At 46.4% G+C, this 17694-nt stretch overlaps 1 protein-coding gene and 1 long non-coding RNA gene across 4 annotated transcripts in view; one reads left to right on the forward strand and one right to left on the reverse strand.

The window, feature by feature from the left end:
- The window catches only part of KLHL14 (kelch like family member 14), a 60299-nt gene extending 56764 nt beyond the window's left edge, over positions 1-3535 (reverse strand). For all 3 annotated transcript variants that reach the window (XR_010308380.1, XR_010308381.1, XM_064170730.1), the window contains exon 1: positions 2359-3535. Coding sequence is in view for 1 of the 3 variants with exons in the window: in XM_064170730.1 (XP_064026800.1) it covers positions 2359-3296 (938 nt within the window). In the remaining 2 variants the exon portion in view is untranslated. The remainder of the gene's footprint in view (positions 1-2358) is intronic.
- Positions 3536-15383: 11848 nt separating this feature from the next.
- Positions 15384-16960, forward strand: LOC135189945 (uncharacterized). Its single transcript, XR_010308382.1, has 3 exons — positions 15384-15723; positions 15839-16017; positions 16113-16960. It is a non-coding gene; the product is annotated as an uncharacterized LOC135189945 (long non-coding RNA).
- Positions 16961-17694: the final 734 nt, after the last annotated feature.

Consider the following 17694-nt stretch of genomic DNA (forward strand, 5'->3'; position numbering starts at 1 on the left):
GACTTGCAAGATTACCTTCTTCAAATTACTAACTTAAGGAAGTCTTTGTAGATTTTCCTCCTTAAAATTTAATTCAACGAGTGTCAACTTCATCAACCTGTAAGTAAGAGGAAGGACAAGTCTAGAAATGTCTATTCCCCTGTTTAAGAAAGTGTTTGTACACATAGGCAGCCTGAAGACACCTTAGAGTAGGATTCAAGGATGGGCCTTTGTGGCTTTTTTGAGTTCCCAGGAATATTATCCAAGACCAAAACCAAAAATATATCCATTGCATCCTGTATCTCAGAGCATTTCAAAACCTCCAGTGTTCTAACATTTTGAGTAAGTTCTAATGCCTTCTCTTCTTTATAAAATAAAAGCCTAAATGTTTTTCTGTTCCAATTTTACCACCGCCAAAGAACCCAATCAAGAGAAGCTACTTATGATGCTGTCACCAAACAGCAAAGGTATGCTAAGGGTCTCCAAAATCCCACTGTCTGCAAAGATGTGAAGTCCTAACACAAACTAAAAAATGTGGTATTTGTGGTGTTTGGAGCCCCCCGTAAGTCATTAAGCACAACTCAGAATGTAATCTAAGTTTACTTAAAGCATGATCCTTTTGTGTGCGTTCTGGCTTACAGGGAAAGGCTGCTCCCAGCACCTGGGGTATCAGATTCCTGCAGCATCCATGACACTTGTAAACATTCAGTGGTCAGAACACCACTACATATCCTTCAAATGACATGGACCAGTGAAGCTGGAAGGTATCTTCACTGAACCAAGCCGGCTGGTATCTCAGCAATCCACCAGGACCTGAGCCTCGGCATGCCCCCAGTGGCGTGCAGAATCCCATCTGGGAAGAAGGCAGTGGAGTTTGCGGTTGTTTTTTTTTAAGTCAACAAGTTCTGAATATCGAAATGCAAAAGGGTACACACCAGCTACAACAGCAACATCTCAACAATCTTTTACACTGCAAAGTGCTTGTATGTTTTTTTTCCCCCGGAGTGAGAAGCAGCTGGACAGCAAAGTGATAAGCACCACAAAACACAAACACGGAGCAAGCTACCCAGAGATAATAAAAGAAGGCACAGCATTTCCAAAGTTAAATCATCAGGGTACCTATTACATGAAGACATGAAGAATCTTCTGCATTAATGCTGAGAGTATTATCTACAATATTTAATAATCTACTAGTTTTTCTTGTTGCTGTGAGGTTATTATTAATATCGACCTATTAGTTAAAAAGTGGAATAATAGAAAGTGTGCTTTGGTTTCTGCACTACCATGCCACTGTGTTGGGAGATGGCATTATCATTCCATCTTTGAATGAAATGAAGTATAAACACTTTAAAAGGAGAAAAATAAACATCCCCTTCATTCTGGATGCATTTCTTGCTTGTTAAACTACATGCTGTGCTTTCAGTTCCTAATACCAACCTCACGTTGTCAGTCTTTGACATCATGATTCACCTTACTGAATAAAAATAACATGTCCTAGAAAGAAAAACAGTGGTCCCAAGTTTCCACACACAAGATGGACACCACCCAAACACCAGCAACAGCAAGGTGTGCACTGATAACGCGGTTATTGATGACAATAAATTAGATTTAGGACTGTGCTATTACAGCTTTGAACACCCTGAAGACTCAACTCCTTGCTAAGAAGCGACATTGTAGGGGAAAAAAATAAATAAATACGGTCTGTAATCAATAATTACAACAGGTTCCCAAGGCACGGGCTCCCACACGCACCGAGAAGCCTCACGTTAGTGCCAGGGACCGGGCACGACGGCTGAGGGAGCGGCGACCGCCGCCAGCACGCTGGGCAGCGGGCAGCCGAAGGGCCCGGGAGAACGAGGGACTCAGCCCATGCGCAGCCACCTGAGGCCGCCCGCCCCGCCGGCCGCCTCCCAGAAGACCTCCAGCACTCAAACGCGGCCTCGCCCCGCGGCTGCCCTGCCGTGGGTCCTGCCCCCCACGCCCAGCGCCGCGGGGTCGCCTCCGCGCCCCTGTCCGGGCCAGCTGTTTACCGGACGGCCTCTGCCCGGGGCCGAAGGGCGAGAGAGCGGTCACAAGGGTACCAACTGCCACCTCCCCTCGCCACCTCCCTCAACGGGCCGAGGGGAGGAGACGAAAAGTTTGGCGGGGCTGGGGGCAGGCAGCTCGGCTCCGCCGCCGCCCTTCAGCCACCACCGCGGGCAGGCTTCTGCCGCCCTGCCCCACCGGAGGGCGCCCGGCCCGGCCTCAGCGGGGTCTCTGCTGCCGCCTCGGCCCCACGCCCTGCGGGGACTCCCCGCTGCTCCCAACCTCCTGCGGTCAAGAACTGCCATGGGAATGCCCGTGAGGGAAGCCTCCCCCGCGCCACGCTGCCCCCCTCACCTGCTGGCCAGGCTCTGCCGGCAGTGCTGCCTGAAGGGCATCAGGTGGTAGTTCATGGCGTCCAACAGCAGCTTCTGGCAGACGGGGTCGGTGCGCATGAAATCCACCGACTGGACCCGCTCCACCAGCTCCGGCGCGGGGATGAGGGCGAAGCGGAGGCGCTTCATGAGGTCTGGGGCGTACTGCATGCGAGTCTCCCGATCGTGCTCCAGCCAGAGCACGGACATCTGAAAAAGCGCCAGCTCCGACTCGACGGGGGGGGGCAGCGAGTCGAGCAGGGCGCGCATCTCCTCGAAGTTGAGCAGCAGCACGTCCTCCACCAGGTACTTGTTGGCCAGCTTCTTGGTCTCCTCCAGGCCGTGCAGGGCGGCGATCTTACACACCTGCTTGTAGTTCTGGACCGAGATCTGGTCGTTGAGGAACTGCACGCAGAGCTTGGTGACCTGCGGGATGTGTAGAATCTTGCTGACCGACAGCACCTCCTCCACCGTGTCCAGCGAGAGGGTCACGTTGGCCGTGTACAGGTACTCCAGCACTAGCCGCAGCCCGATGGACGAGCAGCCTTGCAGCACCAGGTTGTTGATGGCCCGCGGGCTGGCCAGCAGCTTGTCCTCTGGGGAGGAGGAAGGGGTGCCGGGCTCCTCCTGCGGCTGTGGCGGCGGCGGCTCCTTCGGCGGGCCCCCCAACCCGTCCTGAGCGCCGGGCCCCAGCCCTAGGGCGTGGGGGTGCCCTCCGCTCCCGCCGCCGCTGGAGAAGAGGGATCGGAAGTACTGGGAGCAGGAGGCCAGCACCGCTTTGTGGCAGTGGAACTGCTGGCCCTGGGCCGTCAGGGTCACGTCGCAGAAGAGCTGCTTTCTCCACAGCAGGTTGAGGCCGTGCAGCAGGTTGTCGCTGTGGCTGGGGTCGAAGGTGGAGGTCCTGTCCCCGGATCTGGACATGGCGAGCGGCCTCCGACACACCTGCCTTTTAAACCCTCCTCCAACCTGGGCAGAGGGGTGGGGAGGAGAGCGGGGTGGGGGACAGACGGGACGACACAACAATAAACACAGAGCTTTAGAGGCCCGGAGGGCGCATCCCGGCCGTGTGCACACCGGTGGCGGGGGGAGCAGTCGGGAGACGGACTCCCCTCTGCCCGCCAACACCGCCACCGCCACCCCCCACTCTGGGCATGGACAGTCTCGCTCGGAGGGACAGAAGCTTGGGAAGGCTTTCTCACCCCACACCGCCCCAAAATACACACGTTACCCCTTTCTCCTCCCTCCTCAGTGAAACCTAGGCTGCTCTCCAGGGGAGACGCAGTAAAGCTGGAGCCGTTTTCATAGCTGAGCCCCCTCAAAAAATAATTCCAACCAACCACTCAAGCAACCAAACGCACACAAAACCCGAGCCCCCACCCCCTGCTCCGCGATGCCCAGAGAAACTACGAAGTGGCTAAAACTCTGCCGGGAAGGCGAGCAGCTCTGCCCGCCACTAGCCCCCCGACCCCCTCCGCCCGCTTTGGCAACTCGGCGGTGCCGGGACCCGCTCACTGCCTAGAGCCGGGTGGGTGGCAGGACAGAGGCGGGGGCCTCGGCCCTGGCTGGCACCGAAGTTAAACCTCCCCCTTCTCCGACCCGGCGGCGCGGGGGTGTTGCAATACTTCGCACCCCGGAGAAGGAGGGGGGAAAGCGGCAGCCCCAGGCCCGGTGAGGGGCTGCCCGCCGCTGTCCTGCCCGGCTTGCTTCTCCTCGCAGCAGACGGCGCCGCTGCCGTAACTCCGGTAACTACGTGAAGTTCAAGTTGGGGGAAGGACGGGGTAGGCGGGCGGGGGCGGCGGGAAGCCGGGCCCTGACCGGCGGTCCCTCGGTCCAGGCGGGCTTTGCCGCGGTACCTCTCCCTCTCCCGCCCTGCTCGCCTCGACCCTGTGCCCGGCTCAGAGATGGGGGGGAGGGGAGGGTGTCAGCGAGCAGTCCCGAGCTGCGGCCGCACCTGCGGGGGCTGCGCAGCCACCGACCCGCGCTGGCCGCATCCCGCCCCGCCGAGCGCCGCCGCCGCTGCTGCTCTTCCTCCTCCTCCTCCTCCCCAGCGGGATCCCGCCGAGACCTGCTCCTGCCATTGCAGCGCGTTCAGTCACTCCTCGCCAGTGCTGGGTTTCCTCTGCCTCCCTTCACCCCCACCCCCCCCACCCCCGCCCCATTTATCGGCACAGCGAGGGGCTCCCTCCAGCCGCTTTCGCTGCCCCGCTCCGCGCCCCGCCGCCGGCTACAGAAACCTCCCGGAGCCTCTCCCTTTAAGTGGACCCGGTCAATCCCCCCCTCCCCACCGCACACACACATACATACATGCACACACATATCTATACACACACACTCCTCCTCTTTCTCCCTCCTCCTCTTTCTTCCTCGTTTTGCCCATTTCTCGCAATCGGAGTTTATTCTGCAAACGCGTTCGTTACACAACCACCACACCCCCCCCCCCGCACACTTCCAGCACACACCCGCACACACAGACACCCCTTTCCTCTCCCCCAACAACAAACAAATCAGGAGACACAAGAAAATGCACAGAGACGGTTAGACACAAGGCCAGAAACTTACCTGCTCCACAACCAGCTGCCAAAGTAAAGGTTCACTTAAGCTCCCCCCCAAAAAAAATCAATTGTCCTTCCTTTTTAAAGGTTTGCTCGCTCCTTCAAAAAAAAAAGGAGGAAAAAAAAAGAAAATAAAAAAAATAGAAAAGAAAGAAAGAAAGAAAAAAAAACCCAAAAACCTTCTGGTTCCCAACTCGGAGCAGTCACTCTTTACAATTTATTTTGTCGTACATCATTTGATCACCATGAATTAGCAACAGCAAGAAAATGTACGAGAGAGAGAGAAGGAGAGAGAGAGAGAAAGAGAGAGAGAGCGCAGAGCTTTCTGCAAGAGAAGAAGAAGAAAAAATGTACGTGTGACAAATTATGCTACCAAGAAACAACACATCATTATCCTTGGGCCTGGGGCTCAGTGAGTCGTAACGAGAGTAATAGGAAATCCACGGTTGGGGAGAGAAACGGTCGTGCATGGCCGGTGGAGAGAGACCATACAGGGGGATGGATGCTGGAGAGACTCGCAAAATTATGGCTCAAGGCTATTGTAAAAATTGTCGAGCGTAAATGACTGCGATTTCAAACATCTTTGGAAGAAAGAAGGGGAAAAAGCGAGCCCCCCCCCACCCCCCTTCTGCCTCCCTCCCTCTCGCTCTCCCTCTCTCTTCTCTCTCTCTATAAAGAACCGTCAAGTTTTAGTGCGCATTGCTAATTAGTCAATTTCTCTCTGCCTTCACAGGCTGGCGACTTTGCTGCTGAGCTGAAACTGCTAATTTCTGTGACCAGCTTTTTTCTTAGCTGTGATCTGGATGAATGAGTAGCTGTCTCACAGAGATGACAAAAATAAACTCTAATCCCCCCAAAAATTTCCACTACATCTTTCTCATGCATAGATTTATGATCTTCAAGCGCCCTATGCAATATGCAAACTTTTTATGTGTGAGTGTGTGTGTGTTGCTGGGGGGGGGGTAAGTCTGTTGTATTCAGGTTGCAGAGTATTTGTTTTTTTGTCTCTGCCTCCCCTTGCACCCCAGATATGATGGAAATAATGTCTAATTTCCCCACCCGATATATTGGCTGCCCCCCACCTTGCTTTGATAGGATGCATCCTCCTTCCTTGCAAGTATGATGGGGCTGGAGGAGAGAGAAAGTGAGGCTACTAAATGGTGTTAGTGGTAAAATTGTTCCCTTTCCATTTGTTCCCCTGCACTGTTCAAGATTTATGATCTTGTTTGAAGGCATATTTTCTCTATCGTTTTGTCTGGTTAGACAACCGTCTCTGAACTTCACTGTCAGCTCTTCAACAGATAAGGGTTCAGAAGTCACTCTTTTTCCTCTCTATTGGAAGATTAGCATATTGTCAGATTTGTCTTTTGGTTTTGAGACTTTGCAATGCAGAAGCCTGGAATCAAATGGCAGAAAGCAGCTGCTGTTTCACAAATGTAACCTTTCAACTTTCTGCCAGAGCTGATACCCTAGAAACATGCACAGCACAGCCCGTGGGTTGGGGCTCTGTTTTGGTTTCTGCTCCTTTGTAGTTGTAAGAAGCAGAGAGCATTCTCACTGTAGGCATTTTGGGCTTGTTCTTTCTGCCAAGGGGCATTTTGGTAGAGGACATGTTCTCCACACTTTATCCCATGATATATTGCACCCTCACATTTATAGCTCTGTTCTTCTGTTGTCAAACCTCCAATTGTCAAAGAAAAAAAAAAAAAAAGGTGGGATGTGTGCCCTTGACTAAAACACACATGAAAGGAGACTGGAGTGCTTACAGAAAGTTTTACCTGGTGTGAAAGCCATGAGCCCTATCCCCTTTCCAGATAATACCCAGGCTCCCATTAATTAAAATACACACCAGAAGAAGGACTTTCAATTCCAGGCCTCACGGTCTTTGTCTTTGACATGGCCAAGGATGCCAATACATTTACAGAGATGGAGTCAGATTGCTCAGGAACTGGAACTGAAAGGCAGTTTTGCTTTTATTTTCTGGTGACCTTAAAGAAGTTCTGCCATACCTTTCTGGTTTTCCTTGCCAGATAGCTCACTCCCTCCTCCTCCTCCTCCTCCTTTGGATGTCAGTTATTTCTGCAAGAAATTTCCAAGACAAATTGGGCAGATGGTGGTTTAGGGCATGGTATTCTTCCCAAAGGAATGACTTCATCATATGGTGCTCCTAAAACCATTTTCCTTGGTTTGTTCCCTGCTGACCATGATCAGGTGAAGAGAGACATGGCTTCTAAGGCTCCTCCATTTTGGTAGGAGCTGGTGTCTTCAGTGATGCGAGTTGTCTCCCACCTGTAGTAGATGGGAAGAGCAATTTTCATCTCATGCTTGTGCTGCTGAACTTTATTGCTGTCATGGCTGTAAGCAATCCCCACGGGGTTTTGTGTCAGTTTCCACTGACTGATGTGTCACATACTCTTATACCATTGTAAGCTGCCAAAATGTGCCTGTGCCAGCATGTAGCAAGCTTCTGGGACTAGCATACTGGTGTGTTTTGCTCATTAGTCAAAAGACCTGGTTAATATTTTTTGGACTTTGCTACACTAACTCAAGTTGAAATAAAGTTCAGCCTTACTTACATATCTAATCTGTGGTCACTTATGAATTACATTGGACAAATATTTCCAAAAGCCCCAAATATGGTATTTTCTAAATGCACCTGTACACTTTTAAAGGGAAGCTTCCAAATTTCTAAGTCACTTGAGTGCCTTTCGAAATTTTACACATTGTAGCTGTAGAGAATTAAAGTTCATCTCTTAGAGACAGCAGCTATCAGCAGAAACTACTGCCTGGTTTCTTTCTTCTACAGTTGGTCTTAGGCTTGCACCATGTAAAATTATCCTTTTTTTTTAATTTGGAAGAAAACTAGTTCTTGCCACTTGGTCTAAACAGGATTTCACATCTCTGTGAGTCTAAGACCATCACAGACTTCAGGAGAACCACTGACAGCGAAGAGTATCTCTCCCAAGGCACTGAACATTACTAACTCCTGAGCCTTCCCTGTCATGGCTATAGGGCTCTATCCCCAAGAAGGATTTCCAAAGAGCAGTGAGTAGTGCCCTATGCTTTCATCTCTTTGAAACCACAGGTTTGGAGATGTTATGCTATATTTGTCCTTCCTTCCTTCCATCCATGCAGACTCCTCAACTTACAGAAGCCTTGCAGTAGGAATGTCAATACTGCACAATGAAACAAATCACATCTTGCAAGTAAAGGAAGAAGTCCTCATGCAGAAGAGGTCTTCCTCAAGACATTATAGTTCATTGTTGTTAAGGTCCCAGGGAGCAAACTTGGTAAATAAGCAAGGTAAATACTTCTCAGAGCAATCATATGAAAGTGAACATTATTATCTGTGCTTGTAGTATGAAACCCATCTCTGCACAACTGTTTTGGGGAGGACTTTTTGCAGATTTTCTTGTTGCAATACACACTGGTATCCTGGACAGCTCAGAAATCAAGTTACATGCACAATATCTTAATTATTAAGCACAAAAATAAGTGTTAATTCTGAACACCTGCCTCTCTGTCATTGAGATTGCTGTCAGCTTCAGCTGGCTGCTGTTTGGAGTGCAGAAATTGCCTTTGTGCATGTTGCCTGCCTGTTGAAATCTCATCAGTCTGCATTTCTGCCACTGTTGAATTTCAAATGGTAGAACACCAGAGCCACCTGTATATGAGTGGGATCTCTCACCATGGAAAAATTACCCACCCTGAAGTTTCTGATGTGCAAGTTTGTAAGCTCACACCTCTGCAGGTAGACCTGGCATCTCAGGCACACTGTTGCTGGAGTACAGATAAACTACTCACTTCACCCATTGCCTGACAGCGTCAGTCTAGGGGTAGGGCAAGAAAGGAACATTTTAGGAGGTCGAGGAGGTGGCTGTTAGAGCTAGAGTCCACAGCTCTGGAGGTCTGGATTTCCACCACTGGCACACAGTGGTTGTACCTACACTGGCTTCCACACTTTGAGGTTAGGACCTGGGAACCATCCAAAGTTTCCAGGTGGTTTGTTTTAGCCTGAGGAGGCCTTTTCTCTGGAAAGTGAGGTGTTGCTGGCACTTCTGGGTTAACAGTTGGACTATGATTATGGAGGTCTTTTCCAACCTTAATGATTCTAGGATTGCAAGAAGCTAGGAAAGAGAGATATCTGAGACCAAAAGTTATCTTGGATCTAATATAGATGTAACAACCTTGACCCAGGTGCATCCTTTAATGTCTCTGTGCTTCAGTTAACAAATGCTAAAAAGGGTTTTCATTAGTGCAGTCCAAGGCTCTCTCAGCTTGTGGTCCATCAGCCCTGCTGAGCACATCTGCCCAGCTCCACCCCCAGCTGGGTATTTCTGCATGTTTACTTCCTATGCCAGTGGCTGTCACAACTGTGTGGCTCTAGAGACTGGCACAACTGGCCCCAGAGGTGTCACAGGCATCTTGATCACCTGCATTGTGTCCTGGTTAATCTGTGCTTGCCTAGTGCTTTGAGATGCCTCCAGGAATACTGCCTGGTTTTATTTATACACACAGACATATCCTGAGGTATTGTTTCTATGCCTGTATACAGAACAGAAAGTTTTCTGTAACAGTTACAATACAATTCAGGATTCACTTTGGCCCTGCTTAGGCAAAGCTCTGGTGGGGAGAACTAGATGATGATAACCAGGACCCTAAAAGCAACCAAAGACAAACTTCCTCCTCTCCCAGTCCCCAGAAAAGCAACAGGGGAAACTACATAAAACCCAAAAATGCCATTGACTGCAATGCTGTGCAATTGAGATAGCATAAATAAAGTTTTTAGGAAACCAGTAGCTTCTGCAAAGTCTAAGGTATTGCCTCTGAAAGAGTTATTAAAATAACTTGCAGGGGGCAGAACTCAGAACTGTTAAAAGAAGCAGCTAAGCTTGGGGAAAATGCAATCTAAAAGCAAGGTGGATTAAGCAAATCCTTCTGTACAGAATCACGCTACAACTAGGAACCCTCTAACCATCACTCGGAAAAGCTTATGCTCTGGGACTCGATTTTCAGGCACATAATACAAGCTTTAGTGATTGTGTCTGCACTGTACTCCCAATTAAGGGATACTCTCTTGTGCTTAAGTCCATTTCTGTTCAGGAAAGCATTTAAGCATTTCTCAAAGCCTATTCTTAAGTGCTCTCTTGAAAGGGAATGCTTTTCTGACATGGGACATGTCTGCATCACCATTTGCTTTGGCTGAATTTTCCCAGCCTGCTGCACGCAGGACTCCCTGCACAGCTACAAGGAGGATACATTGGTGGTGACACCATAACTGCTCCGAAGTCAAAGAGTACTCCATCTCAGTTAGGTTGGTGTGGGGTTTTTAGGTTTGTTTGTTTGTTAAGCAGCATTTTGGGGCACATAAGGGAAAGGACAAGTTTCAGATCAAGAGGAACTAGCTAGACTGCAGTGGCTGGATTTAGAGTACCTTGTTGTACCGAAGCAATACATAATCCATAGGTTTAGCGTGGCTCTGACAAGTCCCAGGGGAGCAGTAACAGTTTTTAAGGGAGAGAAGAGTTCTGAAAAAAAAAATTAATTCCCTTTCAGGCAAAGTCTGCTGACAAAGACTTTTGTTCTCCATCACATCTAAGTGCTCTGGGGACAGAAACCTTTCCTGCTGTGCTCCATTCCCACTGTCCCAGGACTGTCTTCTCCCTTTGGATATTGCAGAGAGGACCCACTGGATGTCAACTCTTTCATGAGGAAATCATGATTTACAATAAAATGTGACATTAACTTTGACTAACAAAGTACTTATTCATTGACATCATCTTGGAGGCTTAAGTTAAACAGAAGTATAAAAAAGGCCAAAGAAATGTGAGTTAAGGTTTACAGGCTCCCTTTGCCTTACATGTTTCTAAGATAACACAGAGCACCTTCTGACCTGGCTGCTTAAATACTAGGGCTGTGCTTGAATAGCACAGTTTTGTTTTACTGCTGAGGGGGAAAAGGTGATCTCCCCGTGGGGATCACACGTCATTGCTTTCTCAGTAACCAGACCTCTTCACCACTGTGAAATAGTCAATGTGCTGCTTCTTCCCCTTATTTCAAACTGTATCTTTGAAGGTAAAACCTGCTAACTCAACTTAGTTAGCTTGAGAGGAAAACCAACAAACACAAACCATGGAAGCAAGGCTTCCCAAGATTAAAACCTGGTAATCTTTAACTTTGTGTAGCAGTGAAGGCTGCATAAATGGTGCTGACCCTCACTTGTAGGAGTGAGTGATTTTGGTGAGCTCTGGTAGTGGTTTTGACTTAAGCCAACTAACAACCCACATAAACAATGACCTCTCTTTTGTCTCCACTAGGTCCAACTGCAAAATAACTACCTGGAGTTGGTGTAGCAAAAAATATATCTCCAAATGTACTTTTTTTGTCAGGGAAGATATAACTATGGCAGCAGACATTCTGAATTGGGAGGGAAAAGGAGCAGCAGAAGAATCCCTTTCCTTTGCTGAAGTGTTTCTCTGCTTCTCAAAGTGAACTTCTCCCAGGCAACCAGCAACAGAACAATGGGACACAGTCTCAAGTTGTGCCAGGGCAGGTATAGACTGGATGTTAGGAGGAAGTTCTTGGCAGAGAGAGTGATTGGCATTGGAATGGGCTGCCCAGGGAGGTGATGGAGTCACCATCCCTGGAGGTGTTCAAGAAAAGACTGGATGGGGCACTTAGTGCCATGGTCTAGTTGATTGGCTAGGGCTGGATGCTAGGTTGGACTGGATGATCTTGGAGGTCTCTTCCACTCTGGTTGATTCTATGATTCTGTGTCCAGGTTCCTGGTTCTAATCTGCCTTGGACAGTAGAAACTAAAAAAAAAAAAGCATCAGTGGATGGCTGGCAAGGCTCTCTGTCACCAGCCAGCTGTTCAGGTCAGTATCTGGTTCACGTAACAAAAGCAACCTTGTATTTGGTTCTGAGTCACAGTGCCTTGGTATCTGACCAGATCATCTGTGGTCTGCTTTGGTGTGAAGGATGTGCCAACCATTCACAGCTGGAAATTGTTTCCTCCTCACCTTTTCAAGTATTTCTACAGTGCCAAACAGGAAACATGAGGAAATCAACTCTAGTTCTATTTCTGTTGTACCAGAGAATTAAGAGGAGACTTTAGTTTTCCCTGTTATCAAACTCACAAACAGTATATGGGAAGCAAAAAGTATGAGAGTAGATATAATTCTTCTAAAAAACAGATCAACCAGAATAAAGCAATAGTTGATGTTGGAGCCCAGTCACCAGAATCCCAGCTCTTCAGCTCCAGTTGCCTGGGTGATTTTCAGGTACCTATTGCTCATGAGATAACATCTTCCTATCTGCCCAATGCCTACACCAAGACATAAATAAACATCCCAAATATCCTAAGGCTGAGAAATGACACTGAAGAAAAATGCAAAAGGTTTCTATTTTAACTCCAGTCGAGTACAGCTCAGAGCAGACAAAGGTTCATTGCTGATGTAAAGGGACAGTCCTAGTGGACCCAGTGCTCGCTCACACAAGCTATGAATCTGGCCAATAGTCCTTTACTGATGATAAAACAGGGAGACAGGCAAAATGAAGAACATCCCTCTGCTGAGAAATTTCATTCTTTAAAATTAGTCTTATTTTAGTTACAAAAGACTGCAAAAGTGTTCACAATAATAAAACTTAAGGAGCACAGAAATCCTAATCTCAAGGATGGCCACAACGATTTAAAATGAATGTGATTAAAAGGTAATTTATATATTGCACCTCGACTTGGGTTTCAGACCTGAATGGGTTTTAACTGCCGAGTGAGAAGCCCTTTAAAGTGGGATTAACAACAGAAACTCTGGCTTTTTTCTTTTTTAAGCTACCTTGGTGCTGTTCTAACACCCAGGCTTCTTCACAGCCCTCGGTCCACCATCAAGAGCTCCCAGTGACAGACACCAAGACTAAAGCTTGGGCAGTGACCCGAGTTATTTTAGAAGTTCCAGCTCAACATAGAGGATTTCATGCAGCAGCTCTGATGATAAAAAAAAATAAAATTACAAATGAATTTACCACATGGAATCTCACAACATATTGTGCAGTAACTCAGAAAATAACTTGGGCTGCCATTTGCACATACATAGATATATAAAAAATGTATTAGCAGCATTTATAGACACTGATCTATTAAGTCATTTTCCTACACTACCTTCAGACCTTTTGTAGGAAGCAGAAAACCTATCATTAAAGCTATGGTTTGCCAGACAATTACTTTGTCAAATCTCAAGAAATTGCATAATAAATTGTATACATGCATCAAACATGAACAGCAGAGGGGTATAACAAGCTGTGTATTTCCAGTCCACTTGTTCTTTCATCTAAACAGTAGCTTTTGTTTTGAAGAGCAATCCCATGTTCTTTTCAAGGCATAAAATGTGCCTATACATTTATCTATCAAACTAAGTAGAAATAATTGAAACACTTAATATGCACAGTAATAAAGAAACGCACCAACAGCTTCATTATTAATGTCTATTGATTATTTATGTTTTCAAATAGGCAATCGTAGCTACTATTATTTTATCCTGTTAGTCTATATGTGCATTTTGGCTTTACCTGTTTATTGGCAAATTTACTATCCACATTATGGGTGTTTTTATTGCTGTACACTCATTTGCTATGCGCATAACTGGGGTCAGTTTACGAACTGACTAGTGTTTACTCAATTTGATTACTATGTAACATTGCTGAGGCTATTCCCCCTTTGGAAAATTAACTGTACAAGGAAGCCCAGTAAATCTTTACTTAAAAATTCCAAACTTTAGATTGATTTCAGCAGTGGGTCTGTATTGATCTAAAAAAGCTTTGCGTTCCTAACTAAAAACTAATCTTTATTTCACCCTTTAGTGACTGCAGCCATAAATATGTTCACTCCTACTGGAGTTTAGTGGATTAATGGTTATTGGAGATTGTGGCTTCCAACTGAGGTTGGTAAACCTTAACCTTTGGAGGACAACATGAAGGCATTTACCCCTTGTCATCTGTAATAGCTGGGTCCCTTTCTGACAGTTACCTAAGTGTTAAAGAGGAGGCAGAGCAGGGGATAGGAAATAAAGCACCAGCGGTTCACTTTAGCTGTTAATCACATATCAGACCACCAGTTGTCTGCATTTGGCTCAGATCTGGGGCTAAACTCTAGCAGCTGCTCTACCACTCAGTGGCCTCTCTCCAGCAGAAAAGGGGGATCAAGAAAAGAAGAAGACCCACAGGCTGAAATGAAAATGAATTGAATGAAATAACCACATTGGTACCGATGCCACCATGAAATACATGAAGTGATACTCAGCCCAGCAAAGGTGCAGCAGTCACAATATCCAGAAAGGCAGCTCTCCAGAGCAGAAGAAGGAAGAGGAGCCTGACCAGGAGGAGAGCAAGCAGGAGGCTCCCTCAAGAAACTCCTCTTTTCTCAGACTTCCCCCTTTATACAGAGTGTGATAATAATGACCTGGGGCACACCTGTAGCCGACTCCAGGCAGCTGTCCTGGCTGACTCCGAGCTGCTGATAGCCTGTAGCCCGTGGCAGGCCTGGGATTCTGTCCCAGCAAAATCAGGACACCACTGTGGTTGGACCTGGCTGTTCTTCTGATGCAAAGGCATTGAAATGAAACAATTTGGTTTTGAACTCCAAAATTTCCAAGCCCTAGAATTAGTTGTGCCTTAGAGGTAAAAGACAGAAGTGCCATGCCTCCTCTTCCTTCATTTCACCGTGTTTGTGGGAGATGCTGCGTGTGACTCAGGAATGGTCTTTCCCCCCATCTCTGACAGAAGATTTTTGAAGGCAGCTGGCAGGAGACATTACCTTACATTCCACTGCAGTGACTTATTAGTTATTACCCAAAGCATAATTATCCTAATTGTTATAAAACCCCTAATTGCATTAGTGTCTTAAAGCAGGGTTTATTCCAGAATGTCGTGTTCTGAAATAGATGTCAATTAGCACTTAAGTTATGAACAAGCCATCCCTACAAAACTTTAATTCACTCAAGTCAGCTTAAGTTACTCAAGAAAGTAATGTGAGGGTAGAAATTATTCCCACATGTAAGGACTGAAAGATCTGCCCTAACTTTTCATTAAAGAGAATAATGATTATTGAGAACATAAAAAAAATTATTTCATTAGCAATACAGAGAAGGTTTCACTGGAACACGAAATATACAAACCGGTAGATGTCAAGTGATTATATTAACAGACACAATTCAATATCCATTGTTCCAGAAAATATACTGAGCTTAAAGGAGAGATTTCTTCTGCAAGAAATATTGACTCCAGCCTGCCTAAATTCAAGGGAGAGATTTATTTTTCACAAGCAGGTACCACCTTGTGACAGACACTCTGCAATTGTTCCCATTTGAGAGCGTAAGGGATACTTGTGTCAAAAAAAGGCATCCGCTTCTTGGAACTTGATCGTCTTTTAAAACCTTTCTTTCTATTCATTCTTCTATTTTTTGCAAATCAAATTCCCAAGAAAGAAGATTGCTTTTGTAATAACATAGAATCACAGTTGCTGGCAGCTGTTGCAAATGATTCTAGGCAATTTACCTCACTCGAGACGTTTCCCCAACATCAAGGTAATCAGGGTCAGTGAGATATAATCTGGTAACAATTCTAACAGGTTTCCCATCCTGGACCAAAAAAACCACAGTCCCAGGGGACATGCAGATTGCTTGCTGTGCTTTGGCATTCACTCCTAACACTTAGCTGAAAATCTTGCATCTGTTTTTTGGTTGGGTCTTTTTTTGTTTGTTTTTTATTAAACTAAGAGCATTGATTCAAACATTTAAGCAAAGGTAATGAGACCGCAGGAACAGCAAACATCTGCTAGCAGAACAGTGCCCTTATTTTGCCAGTTCATTTGTCTTACCTTTTTCTTGTTTCTTCCATTCTCTCTGACTCATCTCCCAGTTTCAGCCTGAGACAGTTTGCACCCAAGAAGATCAATAAAGCACAGCAGCACTTGAGGCAGGACCCTGCTGATTGCTCTCCTGGATGGAAACAAGGATTTGTGGGGGTCCTGTAGAAGCTTTGCCTAACATCAACACCCACTGGGACTTTGTAAAGATAATCTCAGTTTTAAGAACAAAGTATTAGCTTCCTTAAATGTATTAGTTTTCAGAAGTCTTTTATGAGCAGGACTTTGATGAACCTTGCCTGAACTTTGTTTCCCCTTACTTTACAGAACCAGCCTTCAAAATGTGACTGAAGTGGAGAGAATGAGTGGAAAGAAAAGAGAGCACTTCTGCTGCAGACAAAACTCTGCCTCTTTCTCTCCTCCAAGCATACATGGAGACTGCACATAAAATGATGGCAGCTAAGAGTGTCCTATAAACATTAGTCCCTAAAAGCTTTGTGCCATATGAATAAGTCACAGTAACGGCAGACACCTTCTGATTGCACCTGGAGTGGAGACAAGATGGAAAATTTCCAACACATGTTCAAATACTGAAGTTGAGCTTTCTACATTTAAACCTCTCTCTGAATGCAGGGGTATTTGATGTAGCACTGACTACAGCAGTAAGAAGAATGAAACTGGTCATTTTGGCCCAGCATGAAGCAGGAAATCATCCACTGCCATGCACAAGAGGGAAGAGAGATTGTCTCTCCCTTCTGCACCAGCTGCAGAGATCTTTCCAGAATTTGGGAGATACCTTCATCTGTCTGCCTGTCTACCTATTCCTGCAGCAGGGCAGACCCAGTGGCTGTCTGAGCCACCGTGTGGTTAGCACTGTCAGGAGAACCCAGTGCCCCAGGCGGGCACAAGAGGGGCAGCAAGAGACAATCAAGTTCATTTCTACTAAACCAGCTTTGCAAACCAGTTGATGAACAAGGAGATTAGATCTCGATGCTACCAGGGTATCAGTGTGATGGATCAATGGATCACAGAATTGTTTAGGTTGGAAAAGACCCTTAAGATCATTGAGTCCACCAGTTAACCTAGCACTGCCAAGTCCACCACTAAACCCATGTCTCTAAGCACCACTTAATGGCTCAAAACAAGGAAATGAGAGTAATGAGAAGGTGTTTTCTAGCTGGGAAAAGAGTTTACAGAGTTGAAATGCCCGTGGGTTTTTTTGTGAGGAGGACATGCTCACAGAACATCACAGCTTCACTGAGAGAGGGGGAAATTATTTGTGGAAACCTTTCTTAAACATTGGGAGCTTGTCAGTTATGGTCCTCTAGCTGAGATCAAAGTTGGGGCAGCTAGAGTGAGAGTGCTCTTCTCACACAACACCAAGCTGCTTAGAATATCATAGGGAAAATACAAAGAAATTAAAAATGACCACATCATTTCACACAGCAGTAAATATGTCAGAAGGACTTTTTATCACATGGACTTGATGCACGCTGGGCAGTAAGAAAATAGATTTGATCAACAGGAATATCTGCTCTACAGCTAATAAGATCTACTGAGTCAAACCTCCTTTTCATAATGCTTAAATATGGATTTAAATGAGGGACTGTAACAACTCCAAATGCACCATTTATGTTTATCATGTAAATAATGATGAGTTTTCAAATTAGAATGCAGATCAAAATAGCATGCTATTTATTCAAATGGCTTCTTGGTTCAGAAACTCACTCTCTGAATGGTTCAGAAGTATGAACTATTTAGGCTGGGAGTGCACAATACTGAGACCCAGGTGAGTAACATGCACACGAGTGAGGTTCTGCTGAACTTGGTAGGTTTACTCAGCTGAATGAAGTTACTTATGGCTGAATGTACCCGGAGGAGAGATGTCAGAATCAGTGAGGATACTTTA

The sequence above is a fragment of the Pogoniulus pusillus genome, chromosome 34, assembly GCF_015220805.1.
Source record: "Pogoniulus pusillus isolate bPogPus1 chromosome 34, bPogPus1.pri, whole genome shotgun sequence".
In the NCBI taxonomy this organism is placed as follows: Eukaryota; Metazoa; Chordata; class Aves; order Piciformes; family Lybiidae; genus Pogoniulus; species Pogoniulus pusillus.